The sequence below is a fragment of the Marmota monax genome, unplaced genomic scaffold, assembly GCF_021218885.2.
Source record: "Marmota monax isolate L192 unplaced genomic scaffold, Marmota_monax_Labrador192_F-V1.1 WCK01_AAM20220418_F8-fsc00044, whole genome shotgun sequence".
NCBI classification, from domain to species: domain Eukaryota; kingdom Metazoa; phylum Chordata; class Mammalia; order Rodentia; family Sciuridae; genus Marmota; species Marmota monax.
Window position 1 is genome coordinate 15,019,854 of NW_026695198.1, and position 22,153 is coordinate 15,042,006.

Sequence of the window (22,153 nt, forward strand, 5' to 3'; positions counted from 1 at the left end):
GATATGCTACTGATGTCAGAATTACACATGAATGCCACTTTTTAGGGGGTATATTTTCAAGCTTCCTAACTAATCTTAATATTTAAAATAAACATTATATCGCTTAAAACTAAGGAAGTATGAGCTATTGAAATGACAATTCATTTAGACAAACATTAACAGTATGGACTTCTAATTCTCTCAAGATCTAAAAATAAAAATAATTTATTACCATGTGCTTTACCTATTTCACTAAAGAGCATAACTAAAACAAAAGCTGTATTTTTTTAATTATTTTATTTTTTACTTATTCACATGCGGTGCTAAGGATCGAACCCAGTGCCTCAAACATGCTAGGCGAGCGTTCTGTCACTGAGCTACAACCCCAGCCCCACAAAACCTATATTGAATAAGAAAATTTGGAACACCAGTTGCAGTTATATAGATATATTTTTTTTTTACTTTCACAAGACCTTTTTATAGTGGCATTAGTCCATTCTTATGGACAACCTTCATGACCAAAACACCTCCCCAAGAGTCTGCACCCCCAGTACTGTCACATTGAGAATAACATTTTGGGGGCAGTACTGGAGATTGAACTCAGGGGCACTCAACCACTGAGCCACCTCTCCAGCCCTATTTTGTATTTTCTTTAGAGACTGGGTCTCACTGAGTTGCTTAGTGCCTTGCTTTTGCTGAGGCTGGCTTTGAACTCTCCATCCTTCTGCCTCAGCCTCTTAAACTGCTGGGATTACAGGCATATGCCACCGTGCCCAGCTGGGAATAATATTTTTTAGATTATATTTTCTAATTTTCAGGATCCTCCTAGAGTTCTAGGGGCATCCTCAATAACACTATTCATTCATTAGTATCACACTATAAAAGTATTATATTTCCATCCGATTTTTGATTTTCAACTTATTTTGATATTTCAACTTATTTCAACTTTTGATTTTTAACTTATTTTCAACCTAGAGACCTGGCCTCTCGTCTTCACCCTAAAAAAACACTTCTTCCTTTCCTTCCATCCTCACTTCTAAACCCTAGTTAGGGTTCACTCTATTGGTTTCCTTCACAGAATTTATCACAACAGGAAATTATCTTGTTCACTGTTTACTTGTCTACTGACTCACCTTTCTAGAATATAAGCTCCATGGAGTCAGGGACTTGATCTCACCCACTAGCACTTAGCACCTTGAATAGTGGCACATCATAGGCACTTGATAGAAAAGTTCAGCCAAGAAACTCAGTTTTCTTTTGTTGTTGTTTTCGTTTTTGGTTGGTGGTGGTTTTGTTTTGTTTTTGTGTGTGTGTGTGTCTGTGTGTGTTGCCCGGGATTGAACACAGGGCTTTGTGCATGTAAGTCAAGCACTCTACCAATTGAGCTATATCCCCAGCTCAATTTGCTTTTAAGAATTAACAATATAATGTTTTTAGTAAGGACAAAATTAAATGTGTTCATGTATTTTTTATGGGAACATGAATTTTGCCACACAGTAAGATCATATAAAATGAATACCTTTTCCCAAATTTTCTTAACAGGTTTAAAACAGGAGTTTAAAAAAATCATTTTTTCAATGAAAGGTTGTTATTGTGGAAATATGCAAAAAGCCATACACTAATTTTAAAAAAAGCACCAGTAATCTTCAAAAATGAACATGAAATAATTATAATGCACCAGTTAAAAAAAATAAGCAAGAAGGGGAAACTTTTTTAAAATAAGCAGATAGGTGCCCCCAAAATGAAGCAATTAAGTACAAGTATAAATATGTTTTCATTTATTTTAACAAATTATTTTAAAAGACATGAGGATAGAGTATATGACATTACTGAGTTTCACTCTTAGCCTCAATCCATCACCAACTAATTAAACTTTTGCTGAACTTATTATTGGCCTGATAAATTTAAGCAAAGTCTTGGATCTCTAGTAGAAGACAGAAAGGTTCTTTACCTCTAGTATAAAACATCTTTTTTTCCCCTTAATTCTTAAAATATAAGCAAGGAACTGTTTCCGAAACTGAACCTACACTTTTTGTTTTAACCTAAATTTTTTCTATAATTAGAAGTTCCTTTCTTGTAAATTCTTCATAAAACACTTAGCTGTTAGTTTATTGACAATAAATATTTCAGAAATAAAGATGAAACAAAGATTAGAATGCCATTGTAAATTTTTACAACATATTTTTCAGAAAATATCTTTTTTACTATAACTGTATAATATAAATGTGTTTTTAATGAAACTGACTTTCAGTTGAGATCATTTAATTTACAGCCACATTTCACATTATATTTATGCAGTTTGACCTTCTGGTGGAAATGCATGTTAATATTTAAAAGTGGACTGTATTAAACATAATAGATTTTTAAAAAACAGAACCCAAGAAAATCTTTTTTTAATATTTATTTTTTATTTGTAGTTGAACAAAATACTTTTATTTTATTTATTTTTACCTGGTGCTGAGGATCTATCGAACCCAGGGCCTCATACCTGCTAGGTGAGCACTCTACCACTGAGCCACAACCCCAGCCTTCTTATCATTCTTAAGTAGTGATGAGGACAGTGGTGAAATAATTAGTTTTGAAAGTTGTTTCTGACACTAAGTGGACTTGATTGGTGACTGAATGTGGGAATGCTAGTATGTGAGACAGTGTTGGAGGTGGCTCTCTGACTGTACTTTGTTGTTTGGGTTTTTTTTTTTTTAAGCTGTAGATGGACACATACCTTTATTTTATTTATTTTTATGCAGTGCTGAGGATTGAACCCAGTGCCCCACACATGCTAGGCAAGTGCTCTGCCACTGAGCTACAACCACAGTCCCTTGTTTTGCCAGGGTGTGGGGGGGAGTACCAAAGATTGAACCCAGGGGGGCACTTAACCACTGAGCCTCAGCTCTTTTTATTTTATATTTTGATACAGGGTCTCACCAAGTTGCTTGGGGCCTCACTAAGTTGCTGAGGCTGGCCTCAAACTTAGAATCTTCCTGCCTCTGCTGGGATTAGAGGCATATACGATGGCAGCCAGCTTTTCTGATTCTACTTTGTGTAGTAGGATGGACTGTGGACAAGCCAAACTAGAAGAAGCCTATTAGATTTGTGCAGGATAGAAATGATATCAGTTTTGAGTTTTCAATGCCTCTAGGATATTCATATTCAGGTGGATTGAATGACTAGAAGCCTGTTTGATGTTTAGGTCCAAAAATCAAAGAAATACTATAGATTGCTTTACATATAACCTATAGAGCAATGATTTATATTTATAGGATGTTATATAATAAATGACAAATCAGTTACTAAGTTTTTAATCACATTATTGGGGCTCATATTTTGTGCATCATGGCATTAGAAGGCTCCTAATAGCTTCTAGAGAAACTCTCAAAAACATGATCATATACAGGTTACAGAAATAAGGAGTGGAAACTGACCCACCCAGAAGTAAAAGGAATTTATATTGTTTCTACAGCTTCCAGTTTCTACATACAGATATATGTTCACAAAGAAACCTTTTGTTCCCCTTCCTATAGTCACTTTAGTTTCTCTCCTTTGAGCTTCCATTCAGATTTTTCTATGAAAATGGAAATTATGACCCAAATTTCTGAATAATAAATCTTCTCTCCTTAAGGGAATTGTCCATCTTCCAGTATTGCTGTGTAACAAGCACCCCAAAACTTAGTGGATTAAAACAACACACATTTATTATTGCAGAATATTATGGGCCAGGTATCTGGATCCTCATCTTCAGGGTCTCTAACAAGGCTACAATCAAGCATTGGCTAGAGATGAGGCATCATCTGAAAACAATTGGTAGAAGAACCAACCTTCCAGCTCTAACAGGGATTTTTGGTATTTAGTTTCTTAATGAACTAATGCCTCCATTTCTCACTAACTATTGGCTGGAGAGTACCCTCAGATCCTTGCCACACGGACATTCTCAATTACTGCTTGCCTAATCAAAGCAACTGAGTCTGCTGTTATGACCTAATCATGGAAATGACATCCCATAAATTTTATTTTATTCATTTTATTGGCCAGAACAAATCATTTGTTCCACACTGTGGCAGAAAGGACCATACAAGGGCTTAGATACCAAATAAATGTTAATTTTTCTGTGTGGAGTTATGTGATGATATACATGACTGAACCCTTTAATTTCTTGATTTCTCAATGAAAGGTAACATATCATTAAAGTGTTTGCTTGGTACTTTATGTAGTACTATGCAGTATTATACTCAGGAAATATACAGTGACTAACAAATATGGAACAACATGAAATGTAAAGTATATTTTTGTCTAAAGTTACTTGGAAACTCTAGTTGAGGCTTTCAAAATGTGCTTTTTTAACCATCATTCTTTCAAAAGTGTATTTTAAAATGATTCTCAAGACTTCACAATGGTTTTTTGCAAATATAAATTTCCCAACATCTGTCAAAGTATAAATCTTAAGGGTATTTTACACTGAACTTACAAATGTGGCAATGAACACAAGTATTTCTTGTAGTCTGCCAAATTTCTGCCACATTGGAAAATATACAGATGATTCTTGAACACAGTGTGCCACTAGACAGGAATTATATTTCACATCTTATGACAGAATACTTTCTCTTGTTGCATTAAAAAATTAATTAGTAATTCAAACCATTTTAAACACCAGCAATCACAGTGATTTTTAACTCCATGAAGTACAGGATTCAAAATGAACTTTGAAAATGTAATTTTATCATTTTTTAAAAGCCTAATTGCAAAAACAAAAAGAAAAAAAATTCCTAATCCCACCACCAGGAAATAACCACTTGTAAATATTTGGGTGTATATCTACATATCTATATGTAAATCTATTATCTATTTATCTATCTCTTCTTTTAGACATTTGAAAGTATATTGGGCTGGGACTGTAGCTCAGTGGTAAAGCATTTGCCTCGCTCATGTGAGGCACTGGATTCGATCCTCAGCACCACATAAAAAATAAATAAAGATACTGTGTGTTCATTTACAACTAAAAATATATATTTTTTTAAAAGAAAGTATATATAACTGGGAGTGGCGGTGCATACCTGTAGTCCTAGCTACTCAGGAGGCACAGGCAAAAGGATCATTTGAGCCCACAAGTTTGAGATTAGCCAGAACAACATAGTTAGACACAATCTCTAAAAAATACTAGTAAAAATAAAAATGTTAGTGTTTACAATTTTACCACATATGAGATCATACTCCTTTTTTATAATGGCATATGAAAATTTTCCAAAAAGATTTTCAGATCCTGCTCTTCATGGAACTAAAAATCACTTTGTGACTGCTGATGTTTAAAATGGTTTGAAATACTAATTAAAATTTTTAATGCAACAAGCAAAGTTTAAGAGAAAGTATTTTCTCCAGCCACAAAAAAATGAAATTATGTCATTTTCAGGAAAATGAATGAAACTAGAGAGCATTATATAAGTGAAATAAGTCACAATCATAAGGTCAAGGGTCATATGTTTTATCTGACATACAGAAGCTAAAGAGAAAAGGGGAAAGAAAGGTGAGGGTGAATTTCATGAAAAACAGAGATCAGTTGAGGAAAGGGACTAAGGGGTGGGAGAGGGGAAGTGCTGGGAAGTGATATTGGCCAAATTATATTGTTATATTGTGTGCATGTACAAATATGTAACAACAAATCCTATCATTATAGACAACTATCATGCACACCTGTGGAAAAAGGGGAGGAAAATATTCTCTCAGTACAATGGGAGAAACTGATATTCAAGGTTTCTATCAATGTAATGTTAGCAGCTAATTACTCATTTAAGAGCAATGGGCCAGCCTGCATGCATTATTAAAAGTGTTACACCAGGAATGGCCTACAAAATAGATAGGAGGAATTTCTGATTTATATCCTAGTGTTTTAACCATATTATTCTGATCACTCTTACTTTTCATCCTTCTGTAGCTTTTTATTGTTAGTAACCCCCTGAATATACTCTTTGAACTCTTTGCCCTGTATCTGGATCTGAATTACCAGATTTTGAATTACTATTATTTGTTCTAAGAACAAATATTACTACTGATAAATCTTTCTTTGCCATCTTTACCAGCTTTTCTTCCCTCTTCCATCCCAACTAGTTGGCTTAGCTATTGACCCACTATTTCTCTTTCCTTACTTTCTCCCTCACTACCACTTATGGCTTCATGGTTTCAATAATTAGTTTTTTACTGGAGACTATAAATACCTCTGTCATCTCACATTCAAGGTATATAAACCAAACTTATCCATTTCCCCTCAAATTTATTGCAACCTCTCCTCTTTCTCCAGTATTAATCCTTCATCCTACATAACACCTGGGAATTTTATTCTTCTCTCTTTTTATCCAATTGCTATTAAATCATATTTCAAGAAATCTCCTAAATTTGTTCATTATTTTCTACTTATATTTGTCTTCATTCCATTTGGGCCAAGATTACCTCACAAATGGACTTTACCAACAATGTATGGAATGAAGTTTGGGTTTCGTTGCCCTGATCCCCAACCCCTTCTTAGGCTATTCCTATTGTAAAGATCAGTGACATATAATGAAAAGAGAACAGGATTTGAAATCAGGAGCCCAAGAATAAGTTTCCTCTCTGCCACCCCAAGTATGACCTTAAGCACATTTCTTTCCTCTTTCTAAGCCCATTAGTTTCCTTATCTGCAAGATGGCAATTGGACTGCCTTTATGGGCTCTAAGCTGCCTTGCAACTTTAACAGATCCACACTTGACACTTCTTTGCTCAAGGAATGTCAATGACAACCTTGTACTCTCAGAACACAGCGGGTACTCTCAGGTATGCTGTGTCCTTTACATCCAGATTGTTTCACTGTATCTCCATTAAGCCTGTCTTTTTCCACTGTAAATATCTGTTCTTTGTACTGCTATTCTTCCTTTCTTTCATTTATAAATTATTCATTTTACAAACATTTATGAAGTGACTTCTCAATATACAAGGCACTTTCCTGGTTCCTGGGAATAGCAAGGTAAAAGATATAATCCTTGTCCTCAAATAATGTATCACCTTATTGGAGTCTGGATAAGTAACAACATATAGTGAAGTGGTAAGTGCTATTCTAAAGACTGAATACATCCCAGCTATGCTGGGGGCAGAAAATAACATCACTTAACAAAGATGGAGTCTGCAGGAATTCTTCAGAAAAGATACACTTATACTCCATCCTCTTAAAAGGTAAAAATAATGAAAGAGAGAATAAAGTATCTTCTAGTGCTACTCTGCGGGTAGGATTAGGGAGGGAAAATCTTTTTAGAACAGTGAACATTGGAGAATTCTGGAGAGTAGGAGTCAAGTGGCAAACTATGAGGGGAGACATGATGAATACTCATGAATGTCACCCTGAGTTTGGGTTTTATCCGAGAAAGGGTGAAGTATTGGCTTGATGCAGATAATTCCTTTTCTGATCTGTTACTGGGACAAGAGGGTTATTGTGCACAACAGTCAAATCTGATGGTCCAGTGGGAAATGGTGACCTAACAAAAATTGTCCCGTCTGCTGCGGATAAAACCGATGCCTCATGGCCAGTTCAATCAACTGATCTCCATCCGGAGACTGTCCAGTGGGCAATATCAACCATGGGCCCCACGTCACAATCAACAGCACCTGCGCCAGGCCACAGGGGACCCTTCCCGCAACCTCGCGATACTTCCCTCGAGCAGCGGGCTGAACGGGAGCGTCGGGTCGCCCGGCAACTGCGCCGAGGCTGCCGAGGAACCGGAGGCCCGCGAAACTTACCAAACCAGAGGTACTGACTAGACTCGTCTAGCGAGCGGTGAGGTGACCTCCGGGAAGAAGCGTGGAGACGGGGGAAACCCTAGAGCCACGTTTCACAACCTTGCCTGCCAGTAAGACTCTCTAGGACGATTGTTAGAATGCAGGTCCCTGAGCCCTGTCTCTAGAATTTCCAGAAAAACGGAAAGTCTGTATTTTAACGAATGCCTGGGATCAGGGAAGAATGGGAAACGGCTCCCGGGGAAGGAAACGCTGGAAGCGGGGGCCGCCGGGCTGAGCGAGCGGTGTCTGGGGCGCGCCTGAGTTCCTAAGGGTTTTGGAAGCTCGAGGGCTGAGGCCACCGAGCCTGGGACCCGCTAAGTGGGAATGTAGGGGGAAACTAAATCGGGAAACAGCCCATCTCCTCGTGCCTGTGGAAGTCCCGGGGGATGAAAGTCTAGGGGTCCCTTTAGTGACTCCCAGAGCGCCTGTAGGTAACTGTAAGCTGTTCCCGCTGGAACCTGGAGAGAGATCCTAACCAGCGGAGCCCGAGATGACATGTCTAGTGGGAGGAAATACAGAAAAGACGTTTCTCAAACTTTAGAAAACAATGAATCTCATTTAAAAGAAAAGCAAGGAAACCTCAAAAGTGTTGATGGAATTGTTTTTATTATTATGTCCTAAAATGTATCCAAATCCACACTATTGGAGTCAGTTGAAACTGCTGATAGTTTATGATTTCTCTAAATAAGGAAACTACAGTACCAATAAAGTTTAAAGTTTTATTTTAACATAATGAATGAAGGTGTTTTGTGCACTGCTACAATGCAGGTTCTTTTGAGTTAAAAGTCTCCTATTCTTGAGTATTTAGTTCTCTCACTTTCACATTCAACTCCTGGAAATTTGTTTGGCTGTGTCTTTTTGTTGTTGTTTTAACAAGTTTAATATTGGGTCTATTGGTTTTCCTTTGATTTAATAAATACTTAATTTAAGTTTGCCTCTTTCCACTTTTAATTATCTGAAATACTTAAAACTTTTCTTCCACACAAACACCAATATAGAGACAGAATTCCTCTATAGTGACAGAGTTAAGATTAGGCCAACCTAAAATATGCTGCTCTGGCATATTGACTATTTTGAGTTAAAGGCCTTAAGGAACAACAGGTGCAACATTACCCACTTTTGTGCTTGCCTACCATGCGTGAGACACTGGGTTCAATCCCTGGACCATATAAAAATAAACAAAATAAAGGTATTGTGCCCATCTAAAACTGAAAAAATATTTTGTTTTGTTTCTTAAAAGCAAGAAATGCAATTTCCATTTGAAAAAGTCCTTCCCTATCCTAGAAAATTATCATTCTTACCATCAAGGATGGGAAGTTGAGGTCCAGGAAAATCCATACAAACTTTTAGACTAACCCTTAATTTCCTAGCCTCCACTTCATCAGTCAGCTACCTTAGCCAAATCCCCTTTGCCTTCTCACATTTTTCACAATTTCCTACTCTAATTCAGTATATGAGTGTTCAGCTCTATGTCTTTGAGTCTTCATTTCCATAAAGATTCCCATTCCACTTAAAACTTATATTAAATTTATATACTTTTCTGACAACAAATTTAAAATATAGGCAGAAAGGTTTACTTCTTATAAAAATTTTTCTATGTCTTATGTCAATTTAGTTCTCAAGTCCAACCAGAAAAAAAATATTCCAAGAGGATATAGATAAAAGTTTGCCTGTCTTGCATGAGGATAGGCATTTATGAGGATTTAGATCCAAATTTATTTTAGCCCAGGTTAGAAAACAGCCTTAAGTGAAAACTTGTGATAGCACTTTTCTTGGGTTGCAATCCCAGGGAAGTACAGTGAAGGAAAAAAAAAAAATGAACTGGACAGAGATGGAAAAAGAGTGAATATAAGAAAGTGTGACTCAGAAGTCTATCACGTTTTTCAACGGGATCTTCTGAAATGAATGCCTCTCACAAAAGTCTATGAGGGAATGGAGAATGAATCAGTTGTGACTTCTGTCTCCCTTTGAACAAAGTTATCCCCACAGGGATCACTTCTTTCATATCACAGGGTTGCTGTGACACCTGTATAGCAGTCTCCTTCAGTTATCAGGGGGAGGCCCTAGGATGGATAACCTCTTTTAAATGTGCATTTTCACTGGGCTCACCTGAAATCCCAGTCACTCAGGAGGCTGAAACAGGAGGATCACAAGTTCCAGGCCAGTAACCTGGGATCCTCAGTAACTTGAGCAAGACTGTGTCTCAAAATAAAAATAAAAAGGAGATGTAGCTCAGTAGTAGAGTGTCCCTGGGTTTAATCCCTACTACAAAAATAAATAAATAAATACATAAATAAATAAGATGCATTTTACCTCAGTTACTAGTGTAAAAAGGACAGTTGAAATTTCCATTAAAAAAAAAAGTTCTAAGATTTAAGCCTTTTATAAGTATGGGCCAACAAAATCATAAAAGGATATTACAAATTGAAAACATCTATATGAAAAATCAAATATTGTGGAATCAGCTAAGGGTAGAAAATTCTAATTTTAAATATATTTATGTATATTTATATTAAAAGATAGACTGAAAATTAAAGCAAGCATCTACATTTAGACCTTGGAAAAACAAAATAAACCTGAAAGTATGAGGAAAGAAAATTCAAAAACAGAAAAACAAAGTAATAAAATTGAAGCAGAGATACAAATAGAGGTGATCAACAAAGCTAAAATTGATCTCCTTTGAATGTGCTCACAAAGTGGACAACCTGGAAAGACTGGGCCAGGATCGTAGCTCAGTGGTAGAGTGCTTGCCTACCATGCGTGAGACACTGGGTTCAATCCCTGGACCATATAAAAATAAACAAAATAAAGGTATTGTGCCCATCTGAAACTGAAAAAATATTTTTAAAAAACTGGAAAGACTAATCGGGGAAAATGGAGAAAAATCAAATTAGGAATGAGAAAGGGAACTATCAAAGCAGTAGCAAAGACTAGAATACTAAAATAGAACTTTCTGACAACAAATTTAAAATATAGGAGAAAGGTTAATTTGCTTATAAAATATAAAAAATTTACCAAAATGGATTCCAGAAAAAAACAGAAAACCTGAAGAGACCTATATTCATTAAAGAAATCAAAACAGTAGTTAAACATTAATCTCCCCAAGACCATTGCTCTCCAAATGAGAATTCACCAGGCCCAATTGGTTTTACAGGAGATTTTCCTATAGTCAAGGAAGAAAAAGTAGGAATGTTCACCCACTGATTTTAGTTAGCTTTGATTCGAAACCCAGCCATGAAAATATAAGAAAAAAAATTTACCGGCCAAGTTCCCTAAAGAAACATAGGTAAAATAGATCCTAAATAAAATATTAGAAAACTCAATTCATTTAGATTCAGTGTATCTAGTATATGCTATTCTGTGTGGTCTATCCCTGGAATGTAAAACATTTTAACATTAAAAAGTCTATTAATGTATTTCATCACATATTCTAATACATGTGCATACACACACACACACACACACACAACAGTCAACATCTGTTCAAGAATTTTTTGTTTTTTCTTTATTGGTGCTTGGGATTGAACCCAGAGCTGCACACACATACTAAATAGGTACTCTACCACTGAGGTAAACCCCCAGCTCCCAAATAGTGATTTTAAAAGAAATGATTATAAACTGTGAGTAGAAAAGAAATTTCTTAACCTGAGAATGGCTGGCTACTAAAAAAACACCTCACAGCAAACATAGTATACTTAGTGGTAAAAGTTGTAAATACTTCCTTTTTTTCTTTCCACATTTTTTTATTGGTGCATTACAGTTGTATGTAAAGACAGGTTATTTGTTTCACATTTGTACATGCACACAACATAACAATATAATTTGGTCAATATCACCCTCCAGTACTTCCATCTGCACCTCTCACCCCCATTCTGTTTCCTCTACTGATTTCCTTTTGATTTTCATGAGATCCCTGCCTATGCACCCCCCACCTTTCTTTTCCTTTTTCCTCTGTAGCTTCCACATGTGAGAGAAAACACTCTCACTCTTGATCTTCTGAGTTTATAGCTTATTTTGCTTACCATAATGGCCTCAAGTTCTATCCATTTTCCTGCAGTAACATAATTTCATTTTCTTTTTTTTTTTGCAGGGGGAGGTGTATGCTGGGGATTGAACTCAGGGACACTCAACTACTGAGCCACATCCCCAGCCCTATTTTGTATTTTCTTTAAAGACAGGGTCTCACTGAGTTGCGTAGCGCCTCGCTGTTTCTGAGGCTGGCTTTGAACCTGCTATCTTCTGTCAGCCTCCCAAAATGTTGGGATTACAGGTGTGCACCACCATGCCTGGCTCATTTTTCTTAATGGCTGAATAAAACTCCATTGTGTGTGTGTGTGTTTTATATATCTTCCATTTTCTTTATCCATTCATCTGTTGATGGAAATTTAGGCTGGTTCCATAGTTTGGGTATTGTGAACTGTGCTGCTAAAAACATGGAGATATATATATATATATATATATATATATATATATATATATATATATATATATATATATCACTATAGTATGATGACTTTCTTTTTTTTTTTTTTGGTACCGGGGATTAACCCAGGGATGCTTAATCATGGAGCCACATCCCTAACCCTTTTTATTTTTTATTTGAAGACAGGATCTCACTATGTTGCTCAGAACTTTGCTTTGTAGCTGAGGCAGACTTTCAACTTTTGATCCTCCTTGCCTTAGTCTCCTGAGTCTCTGGAATTAGAGGCCTTGCACCATTGTGCACGGCTATGTCATTCTTTTAAAATCAAGGAAGGAGTTACTAAGTAAAACACAAAAAGCACAAAACATGAGCCAAAAGGAAAATGATGCACTTGGCTAATGTTCAAAAACAGAAAAAAGTTTCTAGTTTTTCGAAAATACCATTAAAAAAAGAATTCAAAGAAAAAGAGAGTGATGGAGCAAATAGACTAGCCATGGTCTGGAAAAAGATACTTGCAACAGATATAATCAATGAAAGGAAGATTAGTATCAGATAGAAATGTGTTTGTTCTAAAAATTACTTATAAAAACAAAAATAGCAAAACTGGGTGAAATATAAGAAATGGCAGTTATATCCATTGGCTTGAAAAAGTTTGTGTAAGTGATGATCTGGTTATGAAGAACTTCTCTTGGTATGATTCACCCATAGAGAATAAAAACCTTGATCCTTTAGAGAAACTATAGTAAAATTCAATATAAAGTCAGTCTTCTCCAGTAAACTCAATCTAGCACTTACTGTTAGGTCAACTATTTTAGTTAGCTTTGATACAAAAACCCAACCATGAAAGTTTAAAAAAAAATTAATAGCCAAATTCCCTAAAGAAGCATAGGTAAAATAGATCCTAAATGAAATATTAGCAAACTTAATACATTTAGATCCAGTGTATCTGGTATATGCCAGTATTCCTTAGGGTAGAGTTGGATCCTCCCATCTCAGAAGTAGATACCATTTTTCTTATTCTTTTGAGACAGGTTCTTGCATATTCAACAGTCTGGCTTCAAACTCCTAAACTCAAGCAATCTTCCTGCCTCAGCCTCTTATATACCTAAGCTATAATATCAAGCTTCTTATTTTGTTTCTTATTTTTTCATTTTGGCTCTGCTGGAGATGGAACCCAGGGCCTCAGGAAGCTTTGAGGAGCCAAGACCCAGCCCCTTATTTTATGAGAAATTTGAAATAACCTGCCTAAGACTGCCTAACCCCAGTGATCAGTGAAGCCAAAATCTGAACCAGCCAATCTGGATTAGAAATACTGCATTATGCTGCCTCTTTCAGGATTATAGTTGTAGTAACAGCAAAATTTCTAGGCTACCTCCATTTTTAAGTGTTTTGTAGCATTATCCTCTATATAACTCAAGATTTTCAATTTATGTGTTCTGATTTTGAAATTTTGAAAATAGATTTACTGTGATTATTATGAGAAAAGGAGCCAGAAGATCTAATGCCATTCTCAACTGCCTCTAGATTGAGTAATTGCAGATAAATTTCTTCCTCTATGACATGAGAACAATAGACAATATTCCTTGAGGTCCTTTTTGACTCCAAAAGAGAATAAATTATCCTTCAAAAGATGCCCACAATAATAATTCAATACTACTCAAGGAGAGGAAAAGATTTAAAAGTAAAAAACAAATGAATACTATGCACTTAATTAATTTTGATATCTTAAATCTAAGTTTATGCTCTTAGAAAATACCTCAATGCTCATAAAAATGTCTATGGACTAACTCATCAAATAGTTTTATATAAGAAAATTAAAGAAGCCGGACTCAGAAGCAAACAATTGTAATCTCAGCTATTTGGGAGGCTGAGGCAGGAAGATCACATGTTTATGATCAGTCTGGGCAACATATTGAGCCTGTCTCAAAAAAGAAAAACAGCAACAAAAAAAAACCTAAAAGAGCTAGGAATGTAGCTCAGTGCTGAAGTGCTCCTAGGTTCAATCCTTAGTACTGCAAAAAAAAAAAAAAAAAAAGACTAAATCAAAATAACCTTTCCTAAATTGCTATGTGATATCATAATATTCCATTTTTCTTTAATTTTTAGAAAGTTGGAAATAAACAATATCTGAACCTGCTTCTGGACATGATATCAAAACAGAGCTATTGCTGAGAGTTTGGTTTATAGAAAAATCATGGTTCGACTGACCTTGGAACTAATTGCCAAAAACAGCAATCTTAAACCCCGAAAAGAAGAAACCGTTGCACAATGCCTGAAGAAATTAACTCATATAAATTTTTCAGACAAAAATATAGATGCAATTGTAAGAACTCTGAAATTATTTCTTATTTTTATATAATTAACAATGTAAAGTTTAGAAATTGGTCTGAGGGCATATCTAACATATTAACTCTATTATTAATTAAATTTATTAACTGTATTTCTACCAGTAAGCTTTATAGTGTGTTTTCATTTTAATTTCCTCCTTGTGATATCAAACTTATTTTCTATAAAATGTACCATTGTGATTTTCATGAATTGCATGTTAGATATTATTGTTACTGTTCCCCTACAGTACTCTATGGATTTGAAAATAATTTCAGAGATGTTTTTGTATTATTTCAGAGCCTTGGAATATAATATTTTACATATCAAAATGTTACAAAATAACTATGTGACTATGTTCAACTGTGGGGGTAGGGATATAACTCAGTGGTAAAGAGTGTATGTTTAGCATGCCCAGGACCCTCGGTTGGATCCTACGCAACAACCACCCACAAAAAAAGTTCACCTGAATTTTTTTGCACATAATTTAACTGGGTGTGTGTGTGTGTGTGTTAGATTAGGTTAGTTTTTTTAAAATATTTTTTAGTTGTAGATGAACACAATACCTTTATTTTATTTATTTATTTTATGTGGTGCTGAGGATTGAACCCAGTGACTTACACATGCTAGGCAAGCACTCTACCACTGAGCCACAACTGCAGCCCCAAGAGTGGTTTAGTTTTATCAGACAAGAATATGTTTACTTGGATATGTTCTGAAATTACATTTTCTCCATGCTAAGGTAATTCTTTCTTGGCTTTAATTTAGGAAACTGTAAAGGCTGAAATAACTCTTTGGGATCATTTGTATTGGTATCTGTAGACCCTAGTTTGTCTTAAAGACTACAGATGAGAGAAAATTTCTCAGAAACATAGAAACTGTATGAGGGCAAGGATCATGTCTATTTTACACACATAATTCTAAACCCCTATCCAATATAATACCTGACTCATGTTAAAACCTTTGTCTAATGAATGGCTAAATTAAATACCAAAGCCTCAGGCAAAAACTGTCCGTTAAAAATATTTTGATTGAGTGGGGAAAGCATAGCAAAGCAGTAGATCATTTGCCTAGCATGAAAGGTCCTGAGTTCAATGCCTAATATCGAAAAAGAAAAAAAATGTTTTGTTGTGGTTGTTTTTGTAGATCCACAATCCACTCCTATGTTCTATCATTTATGGTTCCCTGATGATCCTTCTCTTCAAGGATTCAGCTGCCCCAAGCCTCCTGTTTCTCTTTTGTTGCTCAGAGCTCTCTACCTTATCATACCATACAAAACTGCTTTCTCCAGAAAGTCCCAAAGAGCCCTTATTAAAGGTCTTTTATCCTCAAAACAGTCTATACATATTTCTCCAGCTTGTATGATCTTTGTCAGGAGGAAAGCCAACTAGTTAAAAGTAATCTAAATGAGAAGAAGTTATAAAATGAGAAGAAGTTATAAACTTAAAAGTTCCCAAAATGTGATGTTAGTGAAGACTGACAAGTTTTTTGAGCCAAATTTCCCTCTCCCTCCTGTAGGGAGAATTACTCTAGGGTAATTCTGCCACCATTCAAGAAATAACAGTCTATTTAATAAAAAAAAAAAAAAGCCTTTATTTAATTTATTTGTATATGGTGCTGAGGATCGAACCCAGGGCTTTGCATGTGCTAGGTAAGTGCTCTGGTACTGAGTCACAACCCCAGACCCAAGAAATAACAGCCTTTTAAAATTAACTTCAATTTTCTTCTTATCTCAGAAGTAATTGGTGTTTAGCTGGAAGTGGTGCCACGCATATATGATCTTATTCACTTGGGAGGCAAAGGCAGGAAGATTAAAAGTTCAAGGCCAGCCTCAGCAACTTAGTAAGACCCTATCTCAAAACAAACTAAACAGGACTGGGAGTATAGTGCAGTGGTTGAGTGCCTAGCATGCACAAAGCCTGGATTTGATCCCCCAGCACAGAAAAAAAAAAAGTTTTTGTAATAAATATAAATAAGAAGAAGGAATGTAATCCTACCATTTAGAGATATTTATTTTTAATACTTAGGTGATGTCCTTCCAGTTTTTTCTAGACATGTAGTAATATATTTTTCCAAAACTGGGTCATAAATACATTTAATTATGTATTATTAAATCTTTAAGATATTACTATAGAAATAATAAGAGTATTTAATGGTTTTACAATAGCATTATTATATTTTTAATGAATCCATTATTCTTGAATATTGAATGACTTCTGATTTTCAGTATTATAAGCTGTTTACTTCCAAACATACAGAAAGAGTAAGCCTGGCTTTATTTTACTTATTTATTTTTAATTTATTTTTTAGTTGTAGTTGGACACAATATCTTTATTTATTTATTTTTATGTGGTGCTGAGGATTGAACCCAGGGCCCCGCACTTGCTAGGCGATCACTATACCACTGAGCCACAACCCCAGCCCCAAGCCTGGCTTTATAATGTTGGACAAATAATTTGTTCAATGCTTCTACCTTCAGAGGACCCTAATTGCTTCCAAGGAAAATTGCTCGCACTGGGAAAAATCTTAACAAATACAATTTTACTGATATAATTACAGAATGTTAAATCCTAGAACTTATTTTGTAATCATTCTAGTCTCATTTTGACTGCCAAGAATAGAGAAACATTTTTCTTTCTTTTATATTAGCCCTAGGGAAATTTATAGAATGTTCATATGAAAAACTTTCTGAAAAACAAAATTCTAAGATTTTAGGAAATTAACTGATTGTTGTTTTCCTTTTAGGAAGACCTCTCTTTTTGCAAAAATCTTAGTGTTTTATATTTATATGATAATCGTATTAGTGAAATCACTAACCTGAACTATGCCACAAATCTGACCCATTTATACCTACAAAACAATTGTATTTCATATATAGAGAACCTCAGATCATTAAAGAAACTGGAAAAACTGTAAGTGCTTTTATTTTTTTAATAATGTTAACTGCTTGTCATCCTTACAGTATATATTTTATGCAGGCAGGCATTTCCATTTTCTGCATTAAGTTTCACAAGTAAATTTAATATGTAATTGAATCTGATTCTCACATATGTTTTGTGGAACAGGCCTCGATTTTTATTTTCTTATATACTATTATTCATATGAAATAAGCTGTTTCACAGGTAATATTCAACAATCTTTGTTTTACTAAGCTTGATAAACCTTTCTTTTTTGGTGGGGTAAGTTGTATTGTGAGCTTATAGGGACACCTAAAACATCCTCATGTGACTTAACTAGTGAAAAAAGTTTCCATGGAGCCCAGATAAGTTCTGTGCCTTTCAGAATCACATCTCAAAAGGTCAAGGTCATAAAATTGATCATGTTCACATATATTTCATTGTAAAAAGGCATTTACTACCTATAAGATCCAAATTCACAAAAAGGAACCAATGGCTTTGTAATGGGGTCAATAAGAGTGGGGTGGTGAATGCTCATTAAAAATGCAGATTACTGTGTTCCAACCTAGATAGCTAGAATTTCTGGGAGTTAAGCCCAAAAATCTTCATTTTTAAACCTACAACCCAGGTGACTCTCTATACCCTAACACATGAAAAGACCTGGTAGATAGTTTACTATGGACTGTTTCAATTCTCACTTTTAGAAAAACTAAAAATGTATTTTTAGACTAATTTAAGTGTAAGAATATAATTTATTGTTATTTAGATAAACCTTTCATAGATTCAATATAAACACAGTATTCTCTGTATATAGTTTTCACACAGTTGAATGATGTCTTACACTTTTATCATGTATAAAGACCATGGCATTCTCAAAGTCTATTTAGAATTATGTCTATGTTTCAGATATCTGGGAGGCAATTACATTGCTGTCATAGAAGGTTTGGAAGGATTGGAAGAACTAAGGGAACTTCATGTTGAGAGTCAGAAGCTTCCCCTTGGAGAAAAGCTTCTATTTGATCCAAGAACTCTTCGTTCTCTGGCAGTAAGGCCATACTTGAATATTTTGACAAAGAATATAGTGGTTAACAAGTTATAATGAAACAGGAACATGGGAGGGAAATTTGGACACTGTACATGCTCTTTCTGTTTGTGTGACTGGTTGTCTGCTTGAGGACTGAAGCTGATTTTCCCACATAATGTCTCAGAATCATAATACTATACATAGTAGTGCCCAACTCTTAGAGTAAATGGATATGAAAAGGTTATGTAAGTTTAGGATATGAAAAGGTTATGTAAGGTTATTTAAGTTCTAATACAGATGTTAATTCATTCATAATTTGGGCCTTGGTGATTCCTGTGGCTTAAAATTTAAAATTTTAGGGAAAAGCCTAAGGAAAAAGGAATGTACAATTATTTGGCAGCTTTTAAACAATGCAGAAAAATTAACTAGTTTCTATCCCATCTCCTCATAATCAGCTGTCAACAACCACCGCTCAACCTCATCTGATCCAATTAGACTGACCACACTGTGGGGATGGCTACTTTTACTGGAAAATACCACTGAACATTTTTGCTAGCTCAATTTTTACATAAATTCAAGCAGATCTGAAATTCTAAATATGAGGCATAATTTTTTTCAGTTTTATTTCAGGTCTTTAAATTTATCAGGAAATATATTTTCTAAAAGTTGGTATGTGTAGATCCTTAGTGGTGGACTCAATCTTGGTAGAGATTTCTGTGCCTCAGAATTAATATGACTTTAATTTAGTGTTGCCATATTGTATATTTATATCCTCATTAATACCTAATATCATGATTCTTACTAATTAGGTTATTACTATTTCAAGTGGCTTTTGAATATATGGACAGGAAAGAGAAACCACTATAGAAAGGCAAATACAAATATAAAAGCCAGATAATTTGTTCATGCTTGGTTATGCTTCCTCTTCAGAAAAACAAAGATAAAAATTATCTCTTCCTATGTAAAGCACAAATCTTAGTGGTATTTAGCACAAAATATAATTTGTTTAAATTGCAATAAGTATTTTTATATTTTTAACATTGTGTTTGGAGGGCATATTTTTCTTTTTTTATTCTTGACTTCTTTATTCTGTATATTAATCTTATTTTATGGAAGAGGAAAATAAGACTTATGGAGAAACTACAGGCAGAACCCAAATTTACATCACATACTAAGTTCTGAAAGTTCCATCTGAAAAAAATACAGCATTAAAACAAAATCTCCATGATTTTTATTTTCTTGCATAAAAAGCAAAACAACCTGATAAATCTTTAAAAACTTCTTAAGAATTAGGATTTCTCGTTCCTATGTGTAGTATTTAAACTATTTACTAATGCTAATTTAGTTATTTTTCTTATAGAAATCCCTCTCCATACTGAATATCAGCAACAATAATATTGATGACATAAGAGACTTAGAAATACTGGAGAATCTTAATCACCTCACAGCAGTGGACAACCAAATTATACATATAAAGGTAGTATAAAGAAAAATTAATTTTAAAATATTTACATGAAATGGTAATAGAAAAGTATGTTTTGAAATATATATAAAATCTATCACTTTTAAAATCTAGTTTGGATCCGTTTTAAAACTATCTTATAAATCTCTACTTTTTAATGCATTTATTTGTATAATTCTGTTCTATTACCTGGTTTTCTTCTCCATATCCAAATTCTTCCATCTTTTACCAATAGAATAAAACTTTCTCTGAGAAGAAATTATATGCTTTTTCCTGTCTGCATCATGTATCCATGAAACTTTTCCTTCTAGACTATATTTCTTGCCCTTAACTTTGATCTCCCAATGAATGAACTTCTAGTAACTGTGACTACACCTGAGCGTTCTCCTGGTTGCTCCTATTTGAAGAAGTATCCTGGGTGTTGAATTTGTTCTAATTTGTACTAGCTATATTTGTGCCATGTTATATCATATTTTTCTCATTCATTCAGTTACTCATTTATTTGAATATGTATTGGGTGCCTACATATGTATCAGGCACTGTACCACAGAGGAAGTAATGATTCAGTTCCAGGCCTCAAGAAACTTACAGTAGAAGCCAGCGGCCACCATCTTGGAGAGCTGACATCACCATCCCTGTTTTCGACTGATCGCAGCTCATTCAGCCATAGAACAGGTAATTTCAGGCTGCCATTCGCCTGCAGCTCACAGACAAATTACTCAGGCTCAGTGCTAATTAACCCGTGGAAACTGCTTCTTGGAGCCTGCTCCTATCAGAACATACACCGAGCACGGAGCGGCCGAATTCCAGCTCCCGGAACTGCTCTGGCCCAGGGATAAAGAATCCATGGAAACTGCTTCTTGGTCCGGGTCCTGCTGCATACTGTGGAGGTAAATACCAACCGAGCCTTCATAGGCAGTAGCAACAGGACTGAGACGGGGCTTGTGAGGGCCGGTCAGGACTCACCCGTTGCTTTGGTCACCCGGCAAAGGGAACGAAATGCTGCCATTCGCATGGGATACCAACATGGCAGAGATCTGATGTCATCAGAAAGCAGCGGAGGAGAGAACTTCATCGATACCCGCTGCCCGCGCCTGCAAGGTAGGCAGAACTGCGACAGACCGGCGGATCAGGCCCAGCGGCCTGCCAGCGTGGTACACACGTCACCCCAACTGGAGTAGGGGCAGAGCAGAGCCTTCACCCGCGCCCGGATCAGGCCCAGCGGCCCGCTGGTGTGGTAGTCACGTAACCCCAATTGGAGTAGGGGCAGAGCAGAGCCGCCACCCGCGCCCGAAAGGTAGGCAGACCTGTGACCGACCAGCGGAACAGGCCCAGGGGCCTGCCGGCGTGACAGACACGTCACCCCATTTGGAGCAGGGGCAGAGCAGAGCCGCCGCCCATGACCACAAGGTACGCAGACCTGCGACTGACCGGTGGAACAGGCCCAGCGGCCGGCCGGGGTGGTAGGCACGTCAGCCCAATTGGAGTAGGAGCAGAGCAGAGCCTTCTCCCGTGCCCGGAACAGGCCCAGCGGTGTGGTAGACAAGTCACACCAATTGGAGGAGAGGCAGAGCAGAGCCACCGCCCGCGCCTGCAAGGTAGGCAGACCTGCAACCGACCGGCAGAACAGGCCCAGCGGCCCGCCGGTGCGGTAGTCACATCACCCCAATTGGAGGAGGGGCAGAGCAGAGCCGCCACCTGCGCCTGCAAAGTAGGCAGACCGCCGCCTGCGCCTGCAAGGGAGACTTTTCAACTATACAAGAGCAATGTAAATATATAGGGGGGAAAATTTTTCAAAAACACAACAGTTTCACCAAGCAGAAAGAAACTCAAGCAGTATGAAAAGACAAGGAAAGAAAGGACCACAAGCAATGCAGGTCAACTCAACTTTAGAAGAGGTAACAGCTGCAGCAGATGGAATGTCAGATAAAGAATTCAGGATATACATGCTTCAGATGATCCGGAGTCTCAAGGAAGACATTAGACAGCAAAATCAGACAATGAAAGATCACTTCGACAATGAATTACACAAACAAATCCAGGAAGCAAAAGATCAACTATACAGGGAGATAGAGGTTATAAAAAACAAACAAACAGAAATCCTAGAAATGCAGGAAGCAATAAACCAACTTAAAAACTCAATGGAGAATACTACCAGCAGAGTAGAACACTTAGAAGATAGAACATCAGACAATGAAGACAAAGTATTTCAACTTGAAAAGAACATAGACAGCTCAGCAAGACTGTTAAGA

At 36.1% G+C, this 22,153-nt stretch overlaps 1 protein-coding gene across 3 annotated transcripts in view; it reads left to right on the top strand.

The window, feature by feature from the left end:
• Window positions 1–7,592: 7,592 nt before the first annotated feature.
• Ppp1r42 (protein phosphatase 1 regulatory subunit 42) overlaps window positions 7,593–22,153 on the top strand; it is an 86,663-nt gene continuing 72,102 nt past the window's right edge. For 2 of the 3 annotated variants that reach the window (XM_046428563.2, XM_058573981.1), the window contains exons 1-5: window positions 7,593–7,841; window positions 14,300–14,516; window positions 17,264–17,430; window positions 18,322–18,460; window positions 19,800–19,916. In XM_046428563.2, coding sequence (XP_046284519.1) covers window positions 14,388–14,516; window positions 17,264–17,430; window positions 18,322–18,460; window positions 19,800–19,916 — 552 coding nt within the window. In that variant the 5' untranslated portion in view covers window positions 7,593–7,841; window positions 14,300–14,387. The remainder of the gene's footprint in view (window positions 7,842–14,299; window positions 14,517–17,263; window positions 17,431–18,321; window positions 18,461–19,799; window positions 19,917–22,153) is intronic. The other variant, XM_046428564.2, reaches the window with a different exon arrangement.